The sequence below is a fragment of the Acanthochromis polyacanthus genome, chromosome 4 (genome assembly GCF_021347895.1).
Source record: "Acanthochromis polyacanthus isolate Apoly-LR-REF ecotype Palm Island chromosome 4, KAUST_Apoly_ChrSc, whole genome shotgun sequence".
NCBI classification, from domain to species: Eukaryota; Metazoa; Chordata; class Actinopteri; family Pomacentridae; genus Acanthochromis; species Acanthochromis polyacanthus.
In genome coordinates this window covers 31,961,474-31,981,000 of record NC_067116.1, presented here as the reverse complement: position 1 = coordinate 31,981,000, position 19,527 = coordinate 31,961,474, and the positions used below count along the sequence as shown (strand labels likewise).

Sequence of the window (19,527 nt, the reverse complement as noted above, 5' to 3'; positions counted from 1 at the left end):
AGCTTCAGTATAGTTTATACAAACAAAATAGAGCAAAGGACGTGGAACACAGTTTGAACATAATGATATACATATGGTGCAAAAAATGAGCTTCCAGTTTCCTTTTCCGGCACATGTGTGATCACTGATCAGTGTTTGCAGTGCAGATGTGCTGTGAAATTTAAGGCCACATACAGATGTCCACAAGTGGATGGCAAAATATACGCCACAGAGGTCTAATCAAAAGTACTGAATTGGACTTAAAGGTTACTTTATAGCATTTGCCTCGTGTATTCATAATCCAAACCCATGAAAGTCCACAGAGACTCCTCTAATGATGTGTTTGTGCAGCCCAAAATTTGTGACTGTTGGGCTCTCCACACTGGAAATGCATCAAATGTCACATGTGCCAATGTTACGTTCTAAGGTGTGTGTAGGTAAGATAGATTGTGCTTTCTCTTTTTTTTCAGATTATGCCCAGCGGGAGTGGCCAGGTGCACCTGTGACTCAGTAATTATTAGCAAGAAGAGTTTATAGTCAAGCCACCCTGCTCAGCATCGCCTGTGGGCCAAACCAGAGTGCTGTGTTGGTGACTCGTGTTCTGCCTGAACTCTACAGTGTTGTTGTGCTTAAAGATCTTTGACATAGTGGGATCAGTTTTATAATCAAGAAGCTCGCTTTTGTGTTGGATTTTGTTTTTATTTTCTTTGTAAATCAAAAAATTTTCCACTAAATGATCAGTTTTCCTGTCTCTTTACTTGGTTTTTCTATTTGTTACTCCCCTCATCCCCTGGCCTCCAGGGACATAACAGCCAAAAAAACAAAAAAAAGCCAAATGCTTGTCATGAGCAGATTGTGCAAGGTGATTTTCCGTCATCCACACCTTTCTAGTTGACCATTAAATGAGTAATAATTGAAATAGTTGCTGCTACATTTGGAGGTGGATTCATTTGTAGCTTGTGGGAATTTACAAAATCTTCAGAAGTCTTGTGCTATGGGCGTCCACTGTGTTCAGTACACCTCATGAATAATCACACTGACATGGTGCCACAGATGAATCTGTGACCAGCTGCTATATCTTGCAAAAAGTGCAAAGTCACAGACTTGTAGACATTCCCACAAGAGTTCCAGGTGTTTTACTGTACTAAACATGAGGGTCATTGCAATCTTCTGTGTCTAGACCGACACGTATCCACTGAAGTATGATCAGAATCACTGCTCTCTGCTATCAAATTCCACATCGGTCATGTGAAAACCACATGACTAATTTGTCTTTCACAGAGCAAATGAGTATATTTTCAACATGCGCAAAAGCAGGTCATATTTTTGGCTTGTTAGTCATAATTAAAGAAGTTGTCTTCAATTACGACTAACAAGCTACTAATATGACCTAATGACATCTATTGCATGTTTTATTATCCTAAAGGGCTTTAAAGAAAGTGAGGTTGGTGGGACATAAATGGTAGTTAGGTGGCAGGTGCTGTCTCTTGATCGCAGTCATCTCCTTTAGGTTTCCAGCCTAACAATGGCGTAAATGACAGAGACCTAAAAATCTGCTGCAAGGGGCCTCCTTATGAGAGATTTGCATGGTCTCAGTAGTCTCAGCCCTAAAATTAGAAGACGGTGCCCTGATTTATGTGGAAAAATTAAGGGGGCGGGGGTGCATTCCATGACTGCTGTAGGCAGGAAGTTTTGGAATCTCCATGGAAATTAAGGCAAAACACAGAGCGGCACAGTTATTTTTCCAAATATTTCACACAGGCTTTTAGTACAAAATGTGCTTAAGGGGCTGCAAAAAGGAGACACATGATTTGTTATCAAATGTCCCCTTTGTCTCTGGCAGACACATCGATTGTATCTCAACAGTGCTTCATTTTAAGACTGGAGATGAAGCATGAAATATGTGAAGAAAATTAAAAAAAAAAACAATGCTCAGTATTTCACTCCAGAGCATTTAAAACAAACTCCACTGACATGTGTTCTTGATCCGTGATGACGGATGCTGTGGTCAAGTGAGAAACATTCACAGTTGCTGGGAGTCAAAGTGGTGAAATCATGGTGATAAATGTAACAAGACCGGCAACACTCGCAGTATTTCATGCATTAATCCAGATGTGTGTGGAATTCACACACGTAGACTGAATTTTTCCTCATCCTGGTTGGATGACGGTGAGTTTAAGAGTCTCCCAGGAACGATTGTTCACACTCGGCACTAACGGGAGTCATCCTAACCTTTCCCCCTGTGGAGCCCCTCACATCACTCACAGTCAGGCGGGGGGCTCGTGTCTTAAACACTGACATAAGAGGCAGGATAAAGTATCAGACATCGGACAAAAATAATGAGAAATCACAGACCTCATGGTGCCACACGTGTCCCCATCTGAAAATGGTCTTCAACAGATGGTGATTTATTATTGCAGCTTTTCTCAGCTGAGAAAAGTGGCACTGGGTTACAACAAGTAAAGGCAGTGGGAGGAAAATGTGTGGCATCTGTGGAATGACATTCCGAGCTGACTGTTGGAAGCGAGGCAGGCAAAAATATTTACATTAAAAGTCGAAGTTTACAGAGGAATTTGTGCAAATAAAGACAACTTGGAAATGTACTGGAAAGAGAAACTGACATAAAGAAATAAACAACCTTAAAGGAGCATAGCTACAGTAACGCGGCATTTGATTTGACCTTCATGCGCAACATGATTGATAATGTAGCTAATAGCTAAATGTCTAGAATCTATACTACTGGTCAGAAGGGTCTGGTGGTCATTCTACAGGACATTTATTGTGTCATAAACTAAATTTCCTTGATTCTGCTGTATTTCATGTATCAATTTGTGCCTTTTCTGCATCAATTTACTTTGAAAATGGCTTTGTTAATGTAATGGAAATACAAAATTCAGACTTCAGGTGACAGTCCAGAATATAATGGGATAGTGTTCTGAATCTAAGACATTTTCCACAGTATAGTTAGTATAGTATAGCCTTTGTATGATAACATATGATATATCATGCATATCATATTTTAAAAGTAAAGAAATATGCAAGGTGTCTCAAGGATTTGTTGCTTGTATTAGTAATGTTATAAGAGAGATAAATGTTAAATACTGAGATGTCTGAGTAGGTTCTCATTCATCCAGGTCATGGTTATCCAAAGTAGTTTAAACCAATCCACTGGACTTTAACAAAGTTCCTTGAAGACGTTTCACCTCTTATCCAAGAGGCTTCTTCAGTTCTGGTGGTGGTTGGTGGGGTTCAGTGACATCTGTGCATTTCAACGACCCCCACTGATACTCACAATGACCATCGTTGAGTAGTCAGATGAGTTTTGGTATTGGTTGTTGGTATAATAGCCCTGGACACACCTCACAGAGGTTTGAAAGCTGAGGCAACACCAACCACCACCAGAACTGAAGAAGCCTCTTGGATGAGAGGTGAAACATCTTCAAGGAACTTTCTTAAAGTCCAGTGGATTGATTTAAACTACTTTGGTTAAATACTGAAGAAATCTACTGAAGCCTTTTCCTGTGTGCCAAATATTCGGTGCTGTGAATCTGAACTGGGTTTAAATTTTGCATCATAAGAGATGAAATCTTCGGTTGATTGTAAAACAAGCTGAAAATTATACAGAATATCTTCATTTTCATTTTAGGATTTGATGTACAGAGCACAAAGTACAGTTAGCATCATGTGATTGTATTGTGAGAGACTTTTTGCTCAGGGACTAATGGAAAACAGACAGTAAGAGCTACACTCTGTCGGTCCTTTTGGGCTGAGGGCAAATGTCATGAAGACACTGATCATGGGAAATCACACCAAGAGTTTACTCAGGGTTTTTCAGTTCCTTCTGAGGCAAAAAAATAAATAAAAATAAAAATCAAATCTTCCAAGTGTTGTAGTGCTAAACTTCTACAGCATACTGGCCATAGGTTTAAAATAAGAGATCACAGGCTACTCATAAACTTGAGCTTAAAACAATCAAATTGCTCTCAGTTATGATGCAAGAAATGCTGATCCAGAGTTTCTTTTGTGATTCAGTTTTCAGTTTCTCACACTTCTTGAGTCTATGTTGTTTTTGTAAGCCTCTGGCAGATACAAAGTAGAATCATTTATTGATCATTTATTCAGAAATGTGTCTCTGCTCATCTGATGAATGCATGACCAATACCGACTGTAACTGTAGCTCTGGTTATTAAACATTAAAGTTTATAACAGTCGAAAGTCACAAAGCTGGCTGCTGCTGGAATCTTCTATAACAGATATAATATAAGTGATGGTTTAGCTGTAAACCCTACAAAAGAAAGATTGTGCCAGATCAGAACTGAATAGCATCTGGAACTGAACGGCTACAGATCTGTCCTGGCATCCAAATAAACAATGGCCCAATAAAGATGAACAGACTGCAGATCTGTAGCAGGTGCAGCTCACACCTGGAAGGTGGTTTTTAAAGTGATGCATCCCAGAAATTCTTGCTGTCAGAAAAGTGATTCATTAGTACCATTTGCACATGCAGTGGACACCTCTAGAGATCTGATTTCCATAAAGAATCCATGGATTCCTGGATAGATATCATGGATATCTCATTCTTTCCACTGCAGTGCCTGATGGTGAGAGATTAAAAAGGTTTCCAATGAGAGGAAAACATCTTTTTAGCATCGGTTACAGCAGCTAACAAGATATTACTTGGGTGTTTCGATATGCCTTGCATACATAAGTCATTTAAATGGTTCTGGGCTCTAAGAACTAAGACAGTTTTAAAGCTGTATCTTTCCAGAAATATTCCACCGTTGAGGAATCCCACATCATGTGTGGCCTGCACAAAATGTCTGTATCTAGCTGATAAATACAGCTATATTTGCTAGGTAATGCTAACATTTGGTGGCAGAAAGCTAATGCAACTTGGGTTTTTTCACTACAAATGACTGCTTTTTACAGCTGGAAATAGGGTTGATCAGTGAAGTGGTTGCTGCCAGACAGATGTGAAACCAAAATAAGAAGCTGAGTATTCTGAGCACACAATCTGTTGCATGTTAAGAATAATCCAAACAGTCATGTCTTTGTTAAACTATTTCAAAAGACACGGTTTCTGGAGCAACACTTTGGAAGATACCGGTCATGCAGATATAAACCAGTGAAGTGGGTTTTACTTGGGAAATGGTTGGTGAAGCTTCTGTGGAAATGTTGACATACTTTTTCCCAAATAAAAACTAGTCACCAACAATTTCGCCTTCTCTGCTCAGGATGAAGCTTGAAAGAGCAGGAGTAGACTTCCACTTGGCTGCATGGACCATCAGCTAACTCACTAACGGTCCACAGCACGTGAGGTTTCAGGGATGTGTGTTGGATGTGGTAGTAGGTAGGATTGGGGCCCCACAGATAACAGTGCTCTCTCAACCTTTCTCTTCACCCTATACACATCAGACTTCCACTACAACTCTGGGAGCTGTCACCTCCAGTTCTCTGATGATACAGACATTGCCGGGTGTGCATCTGAGGGGGATATACACCCGGCAATGCCTGAGCGGGAGAATAGGACTGTCATTTCTGCCTTCATTGTCTGGTGTGAGCTAAACCATCTTCAGCTCACACCAGTAAGACGAAGGAGATGGTCATCAACTTCCACAGGAGGACAACACAAGGGTTAATTCATCATATCCACCATGAATGAAAGCTGACAAATTTTAGAACATACTCTAAGTGAGCAATGATAATAATAGACCGTGGATGGACTATGAATAATAAAATCTGTGTTAACTCATTGTACCTTTGAACAAATGAATGTTAGCATATGCTCTACTGTTACTGCTTTGACAAGTAGCTTGTAGCAACTAATGTTTGCAAACTCTGACTCGTGCAGCTAACATTACTGAATGAATTTATCCTTTTATACTTGTTCTGCTGTTAAACTATGTAGTAGCTTATCCTCTGTTTTATCCCAAAGTTACATGTTTTAAGCATTAAATGTGCTACAAGTTAACATTAACATAAACTATGCCAACTGCATATTGGGGTTAAAAGGGTAAATTATTCAAAATGACATGGACTATGAGCTTTGAAACAATGGGATCAGACGTGTAAAAGACGAGTAATCATTCCACAGATGAACAAGACACTCAGCTGAAACTCATGCATGACGTCATTTGTGGTTGCTTTCTGTCTGTAAATCTTGCTGATGTTTAGCATCTATTTGCATGTCTTTCTGGGCATTTTCTCCCTATTTTGTCATTTTGAGTCTCGTTAATTTTACATTGCTTTATTGTTGTTTGTTTGCATTTCATTTTAGTGATTCATGGTTTTTAGTTCTCTTTGTGGCTATCCTGTCTCTTTGTTCATATGTCATTTTGGGATTAATTTCTGTTGCATTTTGGCTGTTTTGCATCTCTTTTGAGTCACATCCGAGACTTTGTGTCTCATTTTGGTCCTGTTGCCTCTTTTTGTAGCCGTTGTATCTATTTGTGGTCATTATATGTCATATTTTGGTAATTTTGTGCCTCGTTTTGCCTTCCTTTGCTGCTATTCTGTCTGTTAATAGTAATTTTCCAGTTTCATAGTTGTTTCCTTGTTCCATTCTGGTCTGAATGTTTGCTGGTATTTCATTTAGTTGTTTTTTGTGTCACAATATGTTGATGTTCTTTCTCTTCATAGACATTATGTTTCTCTTTCATGTCATTTTGTATCCATTTTGTCTTGCATTTTGGGCATTTTGTGTCTCATTTTGGCCACTGCCCTTCTCTTTGTAGTAATTTTGTGTCTTTTAGGTCAGAGTTTGTCACTATTAGGTTATTTTTCAGACTTTGTGTCTCTGTGGGATATATTTCTGGCATAGAACCAGGGGCCCTTTGGCTCCTTGGGCCCCTATGCCTATGTCTGGTAGTTTCATTCAGTGATCTGTCTTTAGATAATGAATGAATTGTCAAGGACAAGCTTTACTGACACCTGTGTCAGTCAGAGGTCAAAGGATGCAGTCTTTTTCCATTTTCGATCTTTAGCTATACAGTTATACTCGGCAAATCACAACAGAAAGCCTTCCATCAGACATATATTAAGAATTTATTCTATTATTGTGAAATGTTAAGTCATACATACAAATGTTTCCTTTACAAAAGTTCACAGCAACATCAAATTGGGTCAACCAGCTGAAGCAAGGCACCTTAACAGGACCTTTTGTATTTATCATCAGTGATAACTTAAAAGTAGAGTACATCTTTGGCACCAAGAAAACAAAAACAATTACACATATGTAAATGAAAAAAAAATACAAAATATATTAACTTCTCTCACTTCAAATAGCCATTCTTGTAAACACATTCCAAAAGAAGTGAAGGGCAGTAACTCAAATGAACACACTGCATTCACCAGCAAATGCACTGTGACGGGGAAATATGATGAACAAGCTAGAGGGGGAATACCAGTTAAATGTGGCGTCACACATTATTTGTACACTTCAGACAATTATCCTGTTCATAATGTTGCCAACATGGAAACCCAAGAAAGCCAACATTTGAAAACCGGATAATAGCGTCTTCAGAAATCCCCTGATGGTGAATTTTTGCGGCCTTTCCCTCTAAAGAGCAGAACAAATCTGACTTGTGGCACATTCCAGTTAAATACAAAGCACATTCCTTGAAAACAGGAGTCTACATTCAGCAGTGTTCAGTGATCCTACATTATGCAGGGAGAAATAAATAGAAAATTCCATGTTAAGCGTATAGCCTGCTCGGAAATGTGAGATACTTGAGCGATGGAGAAAACGGAGCTGAATATAACACAGTGATGAGGACAACAAGTAGCAAATGCAGACCAATTATAGTTGACCATTTCTGCGCTCATGGTAGAACCAGCTACCATGGCTCAGAAGAAATAACCAGCCCTAGAAAAGGAATCATGTGGAGAATGCCTGCCATTTTAACAAGGGCGAGAGGTCGGACTTTAGATAGCCTTTTTCTTTAACGGGAGCATTCCCTCAGCAAGGAATGTGAGAAGATTAGCTCCGGTGTGTCATCGGACGGGAGCGAAATGTTGCGCAGTCGCCATGTGAGGCCCCGAACATTAACCCGGGATCTGGAAAATTAGACCCCAGTGAAACGCTGTCAATCCTCGCAGGCTTTTTTAAGAGGCATTCCGCAGGCTCCACATTCAAAGGAAGTTTCCAAATCCTTTGCTGAGCTGTGAGCAGGGCCCCCGAATGTATTTTAAAGTGAGGAGCAACTGTTAATTTAGGTTTGAGGGATCCTGTTAAACAAAATTATCCCCAAACATGGTATGAAAACGTAGAGGACGCTTATTTTGAGTAAATTTAAAAATACTTTTAGAGGGCATGGTCATAAGGATGCTACTGGAAATTCAGGATAAACCAAACAAACATCGTCACATAATCCAGAGAAGTGAGTCATATATATATAATTTAAAAAGTGGAGCACACCAAGATGAGTGATCCTCACCTCTCAAACAATATGAGCAGCATTTACAAATATAAATACAATATATAACTACAAAAATAACATGCACAACATATGCACAGTCAGCAGCCCAGTTCCAATCACGATGCAGAATACTGTCCAGGTACCTTGGATATTCCCACCGTCTGTGCAGAAACAGTGGAAGAAAAGCTCAGCTCTCCTTACAAACTGTGCAACACTCTGGACTCAGACTTGGAGGCCTTTTACGCCTTGGCCAACAGCTTCTGGCATCTGTCAGTCTATGAGCTTCATTCAAATCAGGATTTCAATCATCTCTGCGTCCGACCTGTTGATGCTCTTGAGAGTCTTGAGCTGTGCCTTCAGCTCCTCCGAGGTGTCTACAGTCAGGATAAAATGAAAGGAAAACAAGGTTGGTATGCTGAAGCAAATAAAAGCACTGCTGTTTAAACCGTTTTAACTTATTAGTATCAACAGCACATCCTCAGTCTGTCCTGGTTCTGTTCCGACTTCAACCCTCTGAAACGAAGATGCACGTCATCTTAAAAAAATAAAATAAAAATTACGCAATTTCAGGAGTCAAAACTCACTAGAATACAAAAAATCCTCAGACTTCTAACTTTGTGACAGTCCTTCAAAGAATCACCTCTGATGTTCATTTTTGGACAATAACCAAATCTAAGCCTAAACGTGTGATGTTTCATCAAAATCATTTCATCGCACTTGTCTCATTCAAATATTTGCTAAACAAAACACACTATTTACACCAGATTCTATAAAAAAAAAAACTAAGGAAATTCTTTGCTTCTTGGCCATGAAGCCATTTGTGACAAGTGATCAAATCTCTTAAGACTGACAGCATTAGAAGAGAAGGGATTTGTTTCCATGGTGGTGCAGGATTTTATATTGCTGCAAAAAAAAAAACAGCTCACAGTGAGTAAAGATGTCGTTTGGGGATCAGAGGGTTAAACAGAGTCTCAACATAAGCAGCAGTCATTTGTCTTGTGGTGATTGAGTGTCAAATGCTTCACAAACAACAAACCCACCAGTGGAAGCGGCTGAGGTTCCCTCCAATGTCTTTCCTTTATCAGCCTCTGCTTCAGGCTCTTGCGGGGCCTCGTCGCTCTGAGTACTGGAGTCTCTGCTGGAGCTCTTGGCTGAGACGAAGGGTCGAGGCTGCAGCACTGAAGCACCTGTCTGGTCATCTGAGAGGCTCTTTACTACAGCTGCAGACAAAGAAAGGAGGCTGCTTAATTACCCGCTTACATCCACATTTACACGCTCCTGAACATCTGCCCTGCCGACTTGTTCTCATGACTATTCTGGATTGGGCTATTCTGGAGCGAGAGATGATATGCATTCCAGTTTAAAAACACGTTGTCTATTTGAGTGACGGTCATCTCCTACTCCAGACTTTTTTTTTTAGGATGCATACATTCTTTCTGGCGGCACTGACCGGCCTGCCAGTTGTCGCTTTATAGCATGTGATTCAAGATTTCTCAGCGTGGCATGAGGGAAAATCCTCACCTTTACTGTCGGTGCTGCTGGTCACGGTGTTGATGGAGGGGACGGATCGGGCCGGACGAAGGCTCTGTTTCTCCAGTTTGCCCTGCTCCCATCTGGAGCGCTGCTGCAGGACTTTGATCACAGCGTCCTTCTCCAGGAGCTGAGCATGAAGTGCTCGAATCCTAAACACAGACAACACATCATGAATTCACAAAACCTCCAAACAGCAGATAGTAAATGAGTAACAAGGACACAGAAAGACACAAACCTGTTCTCCATCTCCTGGTGTCTGTGAGTAGACAAAGGCAGATCTTCATTGAAACTGTTGTTGGGTGAATGTCGGGGTGAATGATTGATGATGGTTGTGTCCCTGAAAGTCAAATAAGAGGCTGTTAAAACCCCAGAACTTCACTATGCTACATTTATATCCAGGTGATGTTTTTATCTTTGCTACTGTGGTTCCATCATACCTCTGTGCTGCAGCTGTAGCGGCTGCATCCATTGCAAACTGCCTCATGGTGCTCTCCTCTAGGTACTTCTGCTCCCACCTGGTGATGTCGGCCTCCAGGGCCAGAATACGCTCCTCCTTCTCCCTCAACTGCTGCTGCTGCTGCGAGGACGAGCTCAGTTCTGAAGCTGTGCTGTCAGATGTCTGGCTCTGGGACTGAGATAAAAAAACACAACAGCGGTTAACTACCAGGAAAACAAACAAATGATCATCCTGTTTTCAGACACACTCAGTGATGTGGGTTAAACCTGCAATGAGGTTTTATTTGTATGGATCAACCTGTATTTGTGTTACTCCTCAGGACTACAATTGGACTGACAGAGGATGATTTTTACGGGACCTTTGATGTGGGTTTCCATTCAGGAATCTGACTGTTTGCGTTGTGAGTCATGAGAGTTTGACAAATAAACTCAACTCTACTGCTGGTTTACAGTTCACTCCAAAGTACCAGATCTGTTCAAGGTCCAGCATTTACAGATGACGTCGCACGATATGACTGGCTGTGGGGATGGCTGGTGTTCACACTGCAGACTACCATTTAAATGAGCAAACTCTGACTGTGCAGTTGTGTAGAGACATAAATCAAATTTCGCGTGATTTTGCATTTTATTTCATGTTTAATGCTTAATGTACACTGATTTTTAAACATTTTAATAGAAACAGATCGCACATCTTCCCTCTAACATAAATAAATTTCTTGATTTGTCAGGTTTCCTCTGGGTTGTCATACTTGTCAGATGTTTGCTCTGAAATGTCTTGTATTGCTATCTCGAAACTTTAAGAACGGTTTATTTTCCTGCATTTCTAACATGCCACTAGGGTTGTGGCATGTGGACACCTCCTACTCTTGACAACTGTACTCTGGGTTTAGTTTCAACATATCTGTTTTCCTCATGTTTTAGTCCATTTTGATTCTGATAAGGGAAGTTAATTGTTAGTCTGTTTTCACAATAAAAGGCTGCGAGGTAAATACAACTTCAAATTACAAATTTATGTCATCAGCAAACGCAGGACCCCGAGCAGGCCTGGTACCTACACCAGCTGTGTTCTTCTCTCAGAATACAACATCATGTTTTATTGTTGTCAACTCACAGCTCCGAACAACTTCCAGCAGTGCCATATGAACGGGTCCACTAGGGTTTAATGCATTTCACTTCTTTTCCTTTTTGAAATTCAAATATAAAGGTTGATACCATTCTCATATCTGTAATCTAAATATGAAGCTAGAGCTAGCGGCTAACTAGTTTGGCATGAAGACTTTCACCCAACCAGGGCAGCTCATTCCCTCTGTTTAAAGTCTTTATGCTAAATCAAGCAAACATCTCCTAGAAATAAATTCATGTGTTATGTATCTCTCTGCAACAACACAAACATCCACACTCCTGAAACTATACTACTGAAAAACCTTCTCACCTGTTGTGCTCTGAGGCTTTTCAATTCCTGCTCCAGCCGAGTGCGCAGTCGCAGCTCCAGCGCTTCCCTCTTCTCGCAGGCCGCCTGCAGCTGAGCCAGCGAGCTCTGCAGCCGCTCCACTTTCTTCACATAGGCCCTCTTCCTCTGCAGCTCTTCCTCCAGCTGCCGGTTGCGGGTTTGAGCCGAGGCCAGAGCCTGTTCCAGCAGCTCACGTCTCCGCTGGCTCTCCTCGCCGGACACTCGCAGATGTTGAATCTGCCTATCCAGACGTTCGCGTTCCCGCTGCTGCTCCTCATCTGAGACACAGAAAGGAAAAAGAAACTAGATCAGAGAGACATACGAGGCTGAAAGGCTAATATTTTCTTTTCAGAATAACAGGCTTCTTAGAGAGGTCAAAGAAACGTTAAACAGCGGCCATTGCTGGGGTCAGACAAGTGACTACACAAGCAATCACTCATGGAGTTGCACTTTAAATGGAATGTGACCCAACAAGAGACGTTTATACACACAGTTATCAAGGCATGTGTGGCTCAACAACAGATCATTTGACACCTTTTCTTCTATACTGAGAACATCTCAGAGCTAAAATCAGTTTTGTTGACCTGTAAACTCATAACTAGCATGAAAATGAAGTGTTTGTCATTTATCAAATAATGGCTGGTGTCTGTTTTAATGAGCACTTTCAGAGAGGCTGGTGTGCCACTTCAGAAAGGGGGCTGATTACACAACACCAGTGCATGCCTGCTGAGGGAATGCAGACTTCCTCTTATCCACTTACGCACACAAGCATAGCTTTGTACTGGCAAAAGCTCTGGAATGCTTCTAAGGACGTGAAGTAAACAAGCAGCTCAAAATATATTTCAAGTGGTTCTTGCAAGAAAAAAAAATCTAAACTACATCCCGCTATTGTATTTTCACTTGAGGCTTTGCCAAGATATCTGCTAAGGAAAGACAGTACGTCAGATCTGATGGCTCAAGACAATCATATGCCTGCTGCTAACACTGCAACTGTCATTCCAGCTGATCTTTACTGTCAGATGACGTGAAAATGCATTTTCTCGGCAGCTCATCCCTGCACAGAACTGCAAAAAAGAAAAGAAATCTTCTCAGCTCGCCGATCACCGTGAAACCAACGGGGTAACGAAATGCCCAAACAAGGAGAAGGAGCTCGCCAGGGGTCATGCGGAGTTAGGCTGGGACGCCCTGGAGTCCCAGACTTATTAGTTCCCCTCGAGGAGGAAAGTCAGCAGTGATGCAAAACTGAGCAGAGGATGAGGGGGTGGAGCAGGGGGGAGCAATCCTAAAGGTGGAACGGCCTGAAATACCTAAAAAAATTCCTGGAATCCAGGCCACATTTACTGCAGCTATGAAATATGGCTGGCGTCGAGGTGCCGAGAGTGACTCTTAACATTAGAGATCGAGCCATTTGTGTCCCGACATGCAGCTTGTGTAACATAGCACATCTCTGCAGGAGGAAACCAATCCCTGCTCAGCAATGTTCCTGCTATTGTTAACATGGGGAAGTGTGATTTGACGAATCAGATCAGCTTTCTCCTGTCGTGAACCGCGAACTGAGAGGAGTTTCTGGAACTGATGCGGATACTTACTTTGTTCAAGGAGTTTTGCAAAGACGTGCTCCTTCTGGTTTGTGCACTCGGCCTCCTTGGCAGCTCTGTGTTTGGTGGCTGTGTCAAGTTGATCTGCACAGAGAACAAAACAATGGTTACACACACTCATAGGTTTCCTCTGAAGATTGGAGAAGACGCATTAAAAGTCAAAGTCAACTTGAAATATCATTATGTATGTAATTAAAAACACAAATGTAATGCTCCAAGTGACAATTCAAGATATAATCAAACATGTATTGATCTAATTATGATTTCAATTATTGACCCAATGGCTTTATGACCTTAGAATTCATATTTTCAGAGTTAAGAAAGACTCCAGCAGTGAAGGAAAAACCCTGTCCAAGGCAGTGTTGAGCCTTTGAGCAATGTTATATTTTTTCAGTAAAAGTCTTCTGTCTCTGTCATGTTTTCTCTGAAGAAGACAAATGGACATGCTCCAAATATAACAGGGGCATATCCACTGCACATCCCTGTGATCTTCACCTATGCACACTTACAGAGCTACATTTTAAAACAGACAGTTTTGCTTCAACAGATAAACTGACACAAACCTTTCAGGTCTCGGTTGCAGTCGTGCATCCTCTTAAGCTCGGCCTCTAGCTTATTCCTCATTGTTTTCTCCAGAGTTTCCCGCTTGGCAGAGCCTTTCATCAGGGTCTCATAAGCCTCAGATATCCTCTGAATCTCCACCTCCAGCTGTGAAGAAAATGTGACAAGAAGATCAGTCTCTGGCAGAAGCATCCCCATTCATTGTCTGGTCTGTGGTTTATGTTAATATCAATGAGGCTAATTAGTCACCTCGACAAATACCACCTACAGGCAAATAACTTTTGAACACTATGCGCAACTGAATGAGTGACTTAACATTCCTGAGTGAACACTTGTGGGTCCCAGGTGTCAAAGCATTTATCTCATGGCATTATGCCAGTACGCTTTGGAAGACAAGGGGCTGGGAAACAGTGAGAAAAGTCTTCCTACGTGGAGTGAACCAATCACAGCGATCTCGCCACAGAGCACATGAGAAATTAATTGCCAGACAGATTATCACTCCAACATGTTCTGGCAGGAAAATGCTGTTTTCCACACCCTCTATGAGCCAACGGCTCCATTCATTGCATTCACCTCCCTCTTCTCACCTTCTGCAGTCTGGCGGCCTTCTCAGCGTAAACCTCCAGCTCCCTCCTGAGTCGCTCGTTCTCCCGCATCAACACGTCGCTCTGAGCAGAGTGATTGCCGGGGGCTGCGATGATGCCGCTGTGAGCCACCTGGGTCTGAGCCGACACATACCTACTGAGGGGAGACGTGAGTGATTCATTACAACTCTGCTGAAAACCACAGGAAACACTTAGAGAAGCTCTTGTCTGGAGCTGTTCACTTGGTTACATTTTATTATTTGTAATTTCAGAGTAAATATAGATTGTGAGAATCACCTGTGATGCTGGGAGTAGAAGGGGGGAGGAGGGTCTCGGTGGTACTGAACGTGCTCCTCTGAGTGGCTCAGCATGTATCCAGGAATCCTGGCAAAAAGAGGATAGCCCGGAGGGGGTCCACGCTGGTCTGCACAGTGCTGGCTCCCCTGTCTGTCTGGAGCTGCAGCGTTTGTAACATTACTGGTATTGTACAGCTGTGGGTAGCTGTGTGAAGAGCTCATAGCCAGATTGTCTCTGGGTGCATTTCTCTCCAGAGAGAGCTGCATGAGCCTCTCACTCAGAGAGCGAGCGTGCTCTCTCTTCAGATCCCACTGACCCTCACTTCGACCTCCCATTATGTCCATGCTGAGGCTGTCCTGCTCCGTCTGTCCTTGCTGGGAGATCAGGTGGGCTTTGGCCTCTTCATAGGTGGGTAGCTCCTCCCCGTGCAGCTGGTAAAGGTGGCACACGGAGCTCTCAGAGTGCAGACAGTCCCCCTGGTGCTCCTGGCCTTGGGGCTCCTGCCGTGTTGACATCTGGATGTACTGTGTCTCCTCCTGAGTCAGGCTCTCCAGAGAGGAGCGAGGGCTGCCGGTGCCGCCGCCGCTGCCTCCACGCAGGGCCTGCTGCTGGATGGCCAGGAGAGTGCGAGTGTCTCTCAGGTTTCCGTAGCGGAGCTGCTCTTGGATGAGACGGTGCAGGACCGTTCCAGAAGAGTCCTCAGCGGTTCTCATCTCAGTCAGCCAGAAATAAGTTAAAAAACAAAAACAAACAGGTCTGGATTCGGTGGTGTGGACACTTCACAAATCACAGATCTGTGGGAAAACAAAAATCTTGATTATGATGGCACAGCACAACATTTTTGTCGCATCTTATCTGATCAACACAGATTTTTCTGTTTGCACTTCTACAACCTTTTATTGCACAATGCCTCACTGCTGGAAATACCCTGATAGGTATGTCACTACAGTTAAAGTTATTACTGTGGACTTTATTATACATTTTCATCATTGCCCACATGTTGTAATACACAACCTTTTCTAGTCAGTCAAACGTAATAGCCAACATTTATCCACACTCACTCCAAATACTCATTTCCTCAGTTTCATATGAATCAAGATGACTAACTATCCCAAAAAATGTTGGAACCATAATAAAATCATTATCTCAGAGTTCCCCGTGGATTGTTAGTGGATTAACCCAACACTCAACAGGTGCACACAGTCTGCAACAAGCAGACTTATTCCCACAATTTGGAGCAATTTAGAGCATGTATTTGTCCCAAAGTAAAAATGAAAAGAAGCAGAGGACGTTTATTTTGAAAAATAGCTACAACAGTATCCATAGATGCACGCAGAGATGGCACAAATGTGACGTAAGTTCACCAGAATGCAGGAAATGAAGTGTTTAATGCTCAAAATTTTCATGAGTATGACCTCCAGACCATTAATGTTCCACAAAATCTGCACCCGTGTGAATCACAGTGGCACATTAACGCTCTCATTAAATCACTCCCTTAAGCCTTCTTTTGGGTTGTGTACGACTAACAATTGCTTCCACTGCTGATTAATGTGTGAATTATTTCCTTGCTTAACCACATCATTGTTTGGTCTATAAAATGCCTGAAAAATGGTGAATGATGGTTCCCAAAGCCCAAAATGACGTCTGCAAACATCTAGCTTTGTTCACAACCCAAAGAGAGTGAGTTTACAGTCCTACATCATAAGAGAGAAACCAGAAAATATTCACAGGTGAGATTTTTTTTAAATGATCACAGAGATTAATGGATTATCAAGATAGCTGGTGACTGATTTAATAGTTGACAACTAATTGATTAATCAAATCAGTAGTTGCACAGGTTCTAGAACAACAAACACCCATTCCGCAAAAATGATATGGATCACAATAACATATTACCCTGAAAATCCTAAAAACATATGAAAACAATTGTTCTAAAGTTCCCTGTGGGTTTTTAGAGAATGAATCCTGTGAAATACAACTGATGGGTGCTTTAAAATCTAAAATAAACAATGTTTTTAATTAATTCATCTGTGGAAACCAGAGCCCAGTAATGTAAAACCGATGCTTTTCCACAAAAACAAACTAAATAAATGTGATTTAAGTGAAGTTAGCTTTAAATAAAAGAGGCAAAGTCCAACATATGCAAGCTAAACGATCCAACAGTTACTACTGCGCCATGCGTAAAGTCAGTGGGACTCCTAGTTACCAGGCATGCACGCACAAAGCAGCCAAAAGCGATGATAAAATGTAAAACTCACCAGATTACAGTGTCATCACACGGCGAACAGCGTTGTAGTATCTCAGATCAGCGCTCGCAGATTATTTTAAATCCGTCCGCAGGCTCCCGGAGCTCCTTTCCTCCATGAGAGTGCGCACCGGCGGGCAGCAGCAGCAGACTGAGCCGAGCGGAGCTGCGAGGCGCACTAATAAATAACTGAGGGCCGATTGTTCGCTGCGGCTGGAATGACTGGAATGTAAAAGCTCCGAGTCCCTGTGGGATCAAAAGCGGAGCAGAGGGGAGGAGGAGAGGGGGAGGAGCAGGGGGAGAGCGCCGGGGGGAGGCGTGGAGAGCGGAAAAAAAAAGTATTCAGAGCAGCAGCAGCACCTCAGCTGGCCGTTTGTGTCAATGTAAAAGAGCTACTTGTTGTTTTTGTTGTGGCGCAGTTTTAGGAATTTTAAGTCCCTGCAACTCCTGCAGATGAAGAAGATTTAAGTCCTTACAGCACACAGGGATGTTATTGTGAGACTGCAGGAGATAAAAAGAAGATCATAAAGTGCAGTAAAGCATTACAACCTCACTGTCATAAAAGGCTTTGGAATGTAATATTGTAAAATATGACATGTCAGGGTGTCTGAGTTTAAAGAAAACACAAGAAAGTATTAGCAAAAGCAAGACTTAGACCATTTGCTAGAATAATAACTAAAAAAACATTGATATTTGACAAAAAAAAAATAAATTCAGTGTCGATTTATCATCACAAAATGTGGAAAATAGTTGAAATATATTTTTATTTTCACCCTAATTTTTTAGTTGTTTATTCTGAAAATCTTAGAGAAACATAGAAAATGCTCAACCAACAGTCCAAAACTCAAAAATGTTTAAATTAAGATTTTAAACAGCGAAAAGCAGCAAATCTTTGTCTTATTCTGAACTTCACCCTTAAAGATGTACACCATTTTTTGTGTGTGATGAATGACTTAAAGTATTAAAGGAACATGAAAAAATAAAAATTAGGCTTGAAAATTTTCTACAACTAAAAAATATTTTGATATTTGATGGTTTTAAATTACAAAATGTGTTGTTTAGTCTTAGAAATGGCAGTAAAAACATTTATAAAATGCTCGCCATTTATTCAAGTGATGTGTTCAAAGACATGATGCAACCAACAGAGGAAATTTCCAAAATATTCTGTTAAAATAAGGATTTAAACCAGAGGAAATCAGTAAATCCTCACATTAAAAAAGCTTCAAACTATAGAGTGATACAATAAAGTGATACAGAAATGAGGAAAATCAAGATTTAGCCTTGTTAAATATGAAATAAATATGTTGATAGTTAACAATTTCTCTTCACAAAATGTGACAAATACATTGTTTATTGTTTTGTTCTGTTTTTTAACCACAATTGCTAAGTTGTTTTGTATGAAAAATATCAGTGAAGTATAAAAAGTTAGCATCAGTGCATTGTCTGATGACTGAAAACAGAGAAAAGCATGAAATTTTCTCATTTTAAAAGCTTTAAACAAAAGATATGTCGGTTATTTTTGCTTGATAAAAATCTTAAATGATTAACTGATTTGTTATTGTCTCAAAACCAACAATAAATCACTACTTTTAATGTAAAATCTGATTACAATTTGTGTTGGTTAACGCTGAACTGAGGTGGATTCTTCATACTTTATGATACAAACTTGCTCCCACTACAACTAGTCAGTTCTTGCCGTAAAGAGCTGTCATATAATTGAGACATGGATTAATCATTATTTCTTGAGAAGCCTTTTGTTTGCATGTGCCTGGTAAATATTTAAGCCGTGGCCCGTGCCAGTTAATTGCAGAGTGTGTGTCTGTCTCTGTGGACGTGGAGGGAGGAGGGTGTGAGGCGTGCTGCCTGCCAGCTGTCCGTGCACTGAAATCCCCTTCCCCTCCTTTAATAAGTGCTCTGAGACATGCATTGTTCTCCCCAAAAAGCAGACATGACGGGGGCAGCCCTGCCATCTGCTGTTCTCCCCTCCACTAGCACCACCTTCATTCACATACATGCATGTGGATGGAGACTCCTGGATCAGCTGGCGGTGGGGGCTGGGCCCTGGTCATGGTATTGAGTGCAGCCTCTTTTTTTTTGTTTTGCATGAAATGCATAATGTGGAGGTTTGTGGGGGGTAAACAAGTCTGCAGGATGCTTTATCTCAAAGCTCACAGGCAAATGTGCTGATTTGCATGGCAGTTGAAGTCCAACAGTTGCTAAAGAATGTTGAACAAGTGATAACAATCAAAGACCTTTACCGTTTCATGACTCGCCTGGGTTGTATAGATAAGCACAGGTTTATACCTTCTCAAACTGTGTAGCTGCATTGTGTAGAATTTATTTTTTTATTAGATGGATAAGGTGGCTTTTCACTGCAGGAATTTGGGGCAGGTGTGAATTGGTGTAA

At 41.4% G+C, this 19,527-nt stretch overlaps 1 protein-coding gene across 2 annotated transcripts; it reads right to left on the bottom strand.

Annotated features, from left to right (window-relative positions):
* Positions 1–7,004: 7,004 nt before the first annotated feature.
* amotl2a (angiomotin like 2a) lies at positions 7,005–17,377 on the bottom strand. 2 transcript variants are annotated; one of them, XM_022201264.2, is made up of 11 exons: positions 17,134–17,377; positions 14,876–15,669; positions 14,582–14,732; positions 13,997–14,141; positions 13,425–13,517; positions 11,818–12,113; positions 10,367–10,560; positions 10,165–10,266; positions 9,918–10,078; positions 9,437–9,616; positions 7,005–8,770 (listed from the first exon to the last, which is right to left on the bottom strand). In XM_022201264.2, the coding sequence occupies exons 2-11, from the start codon at positions 15,586–15,588 to the stop codon at positions 8,685–8,687; spliced, it is 2,121 nt and encodes a 706-aa protein (XP_022056956.2). In that variant the 5' UTR covers positions 15,589–15,669; positions 17,134–17,377; the 3' UTR covers positions 7,005–8,684. The 2 variants fall into 2 exon arrangements, with proteins under 2 accessions (XP_022056956.2, XP_022056955.2); XM_022201263.2 differs by having other exon boundaries at positions 14,582–14,735; positions 17,134–17,374.
* Positions 17,378–19,527: the final 2,150 nt, after the last annotated feature.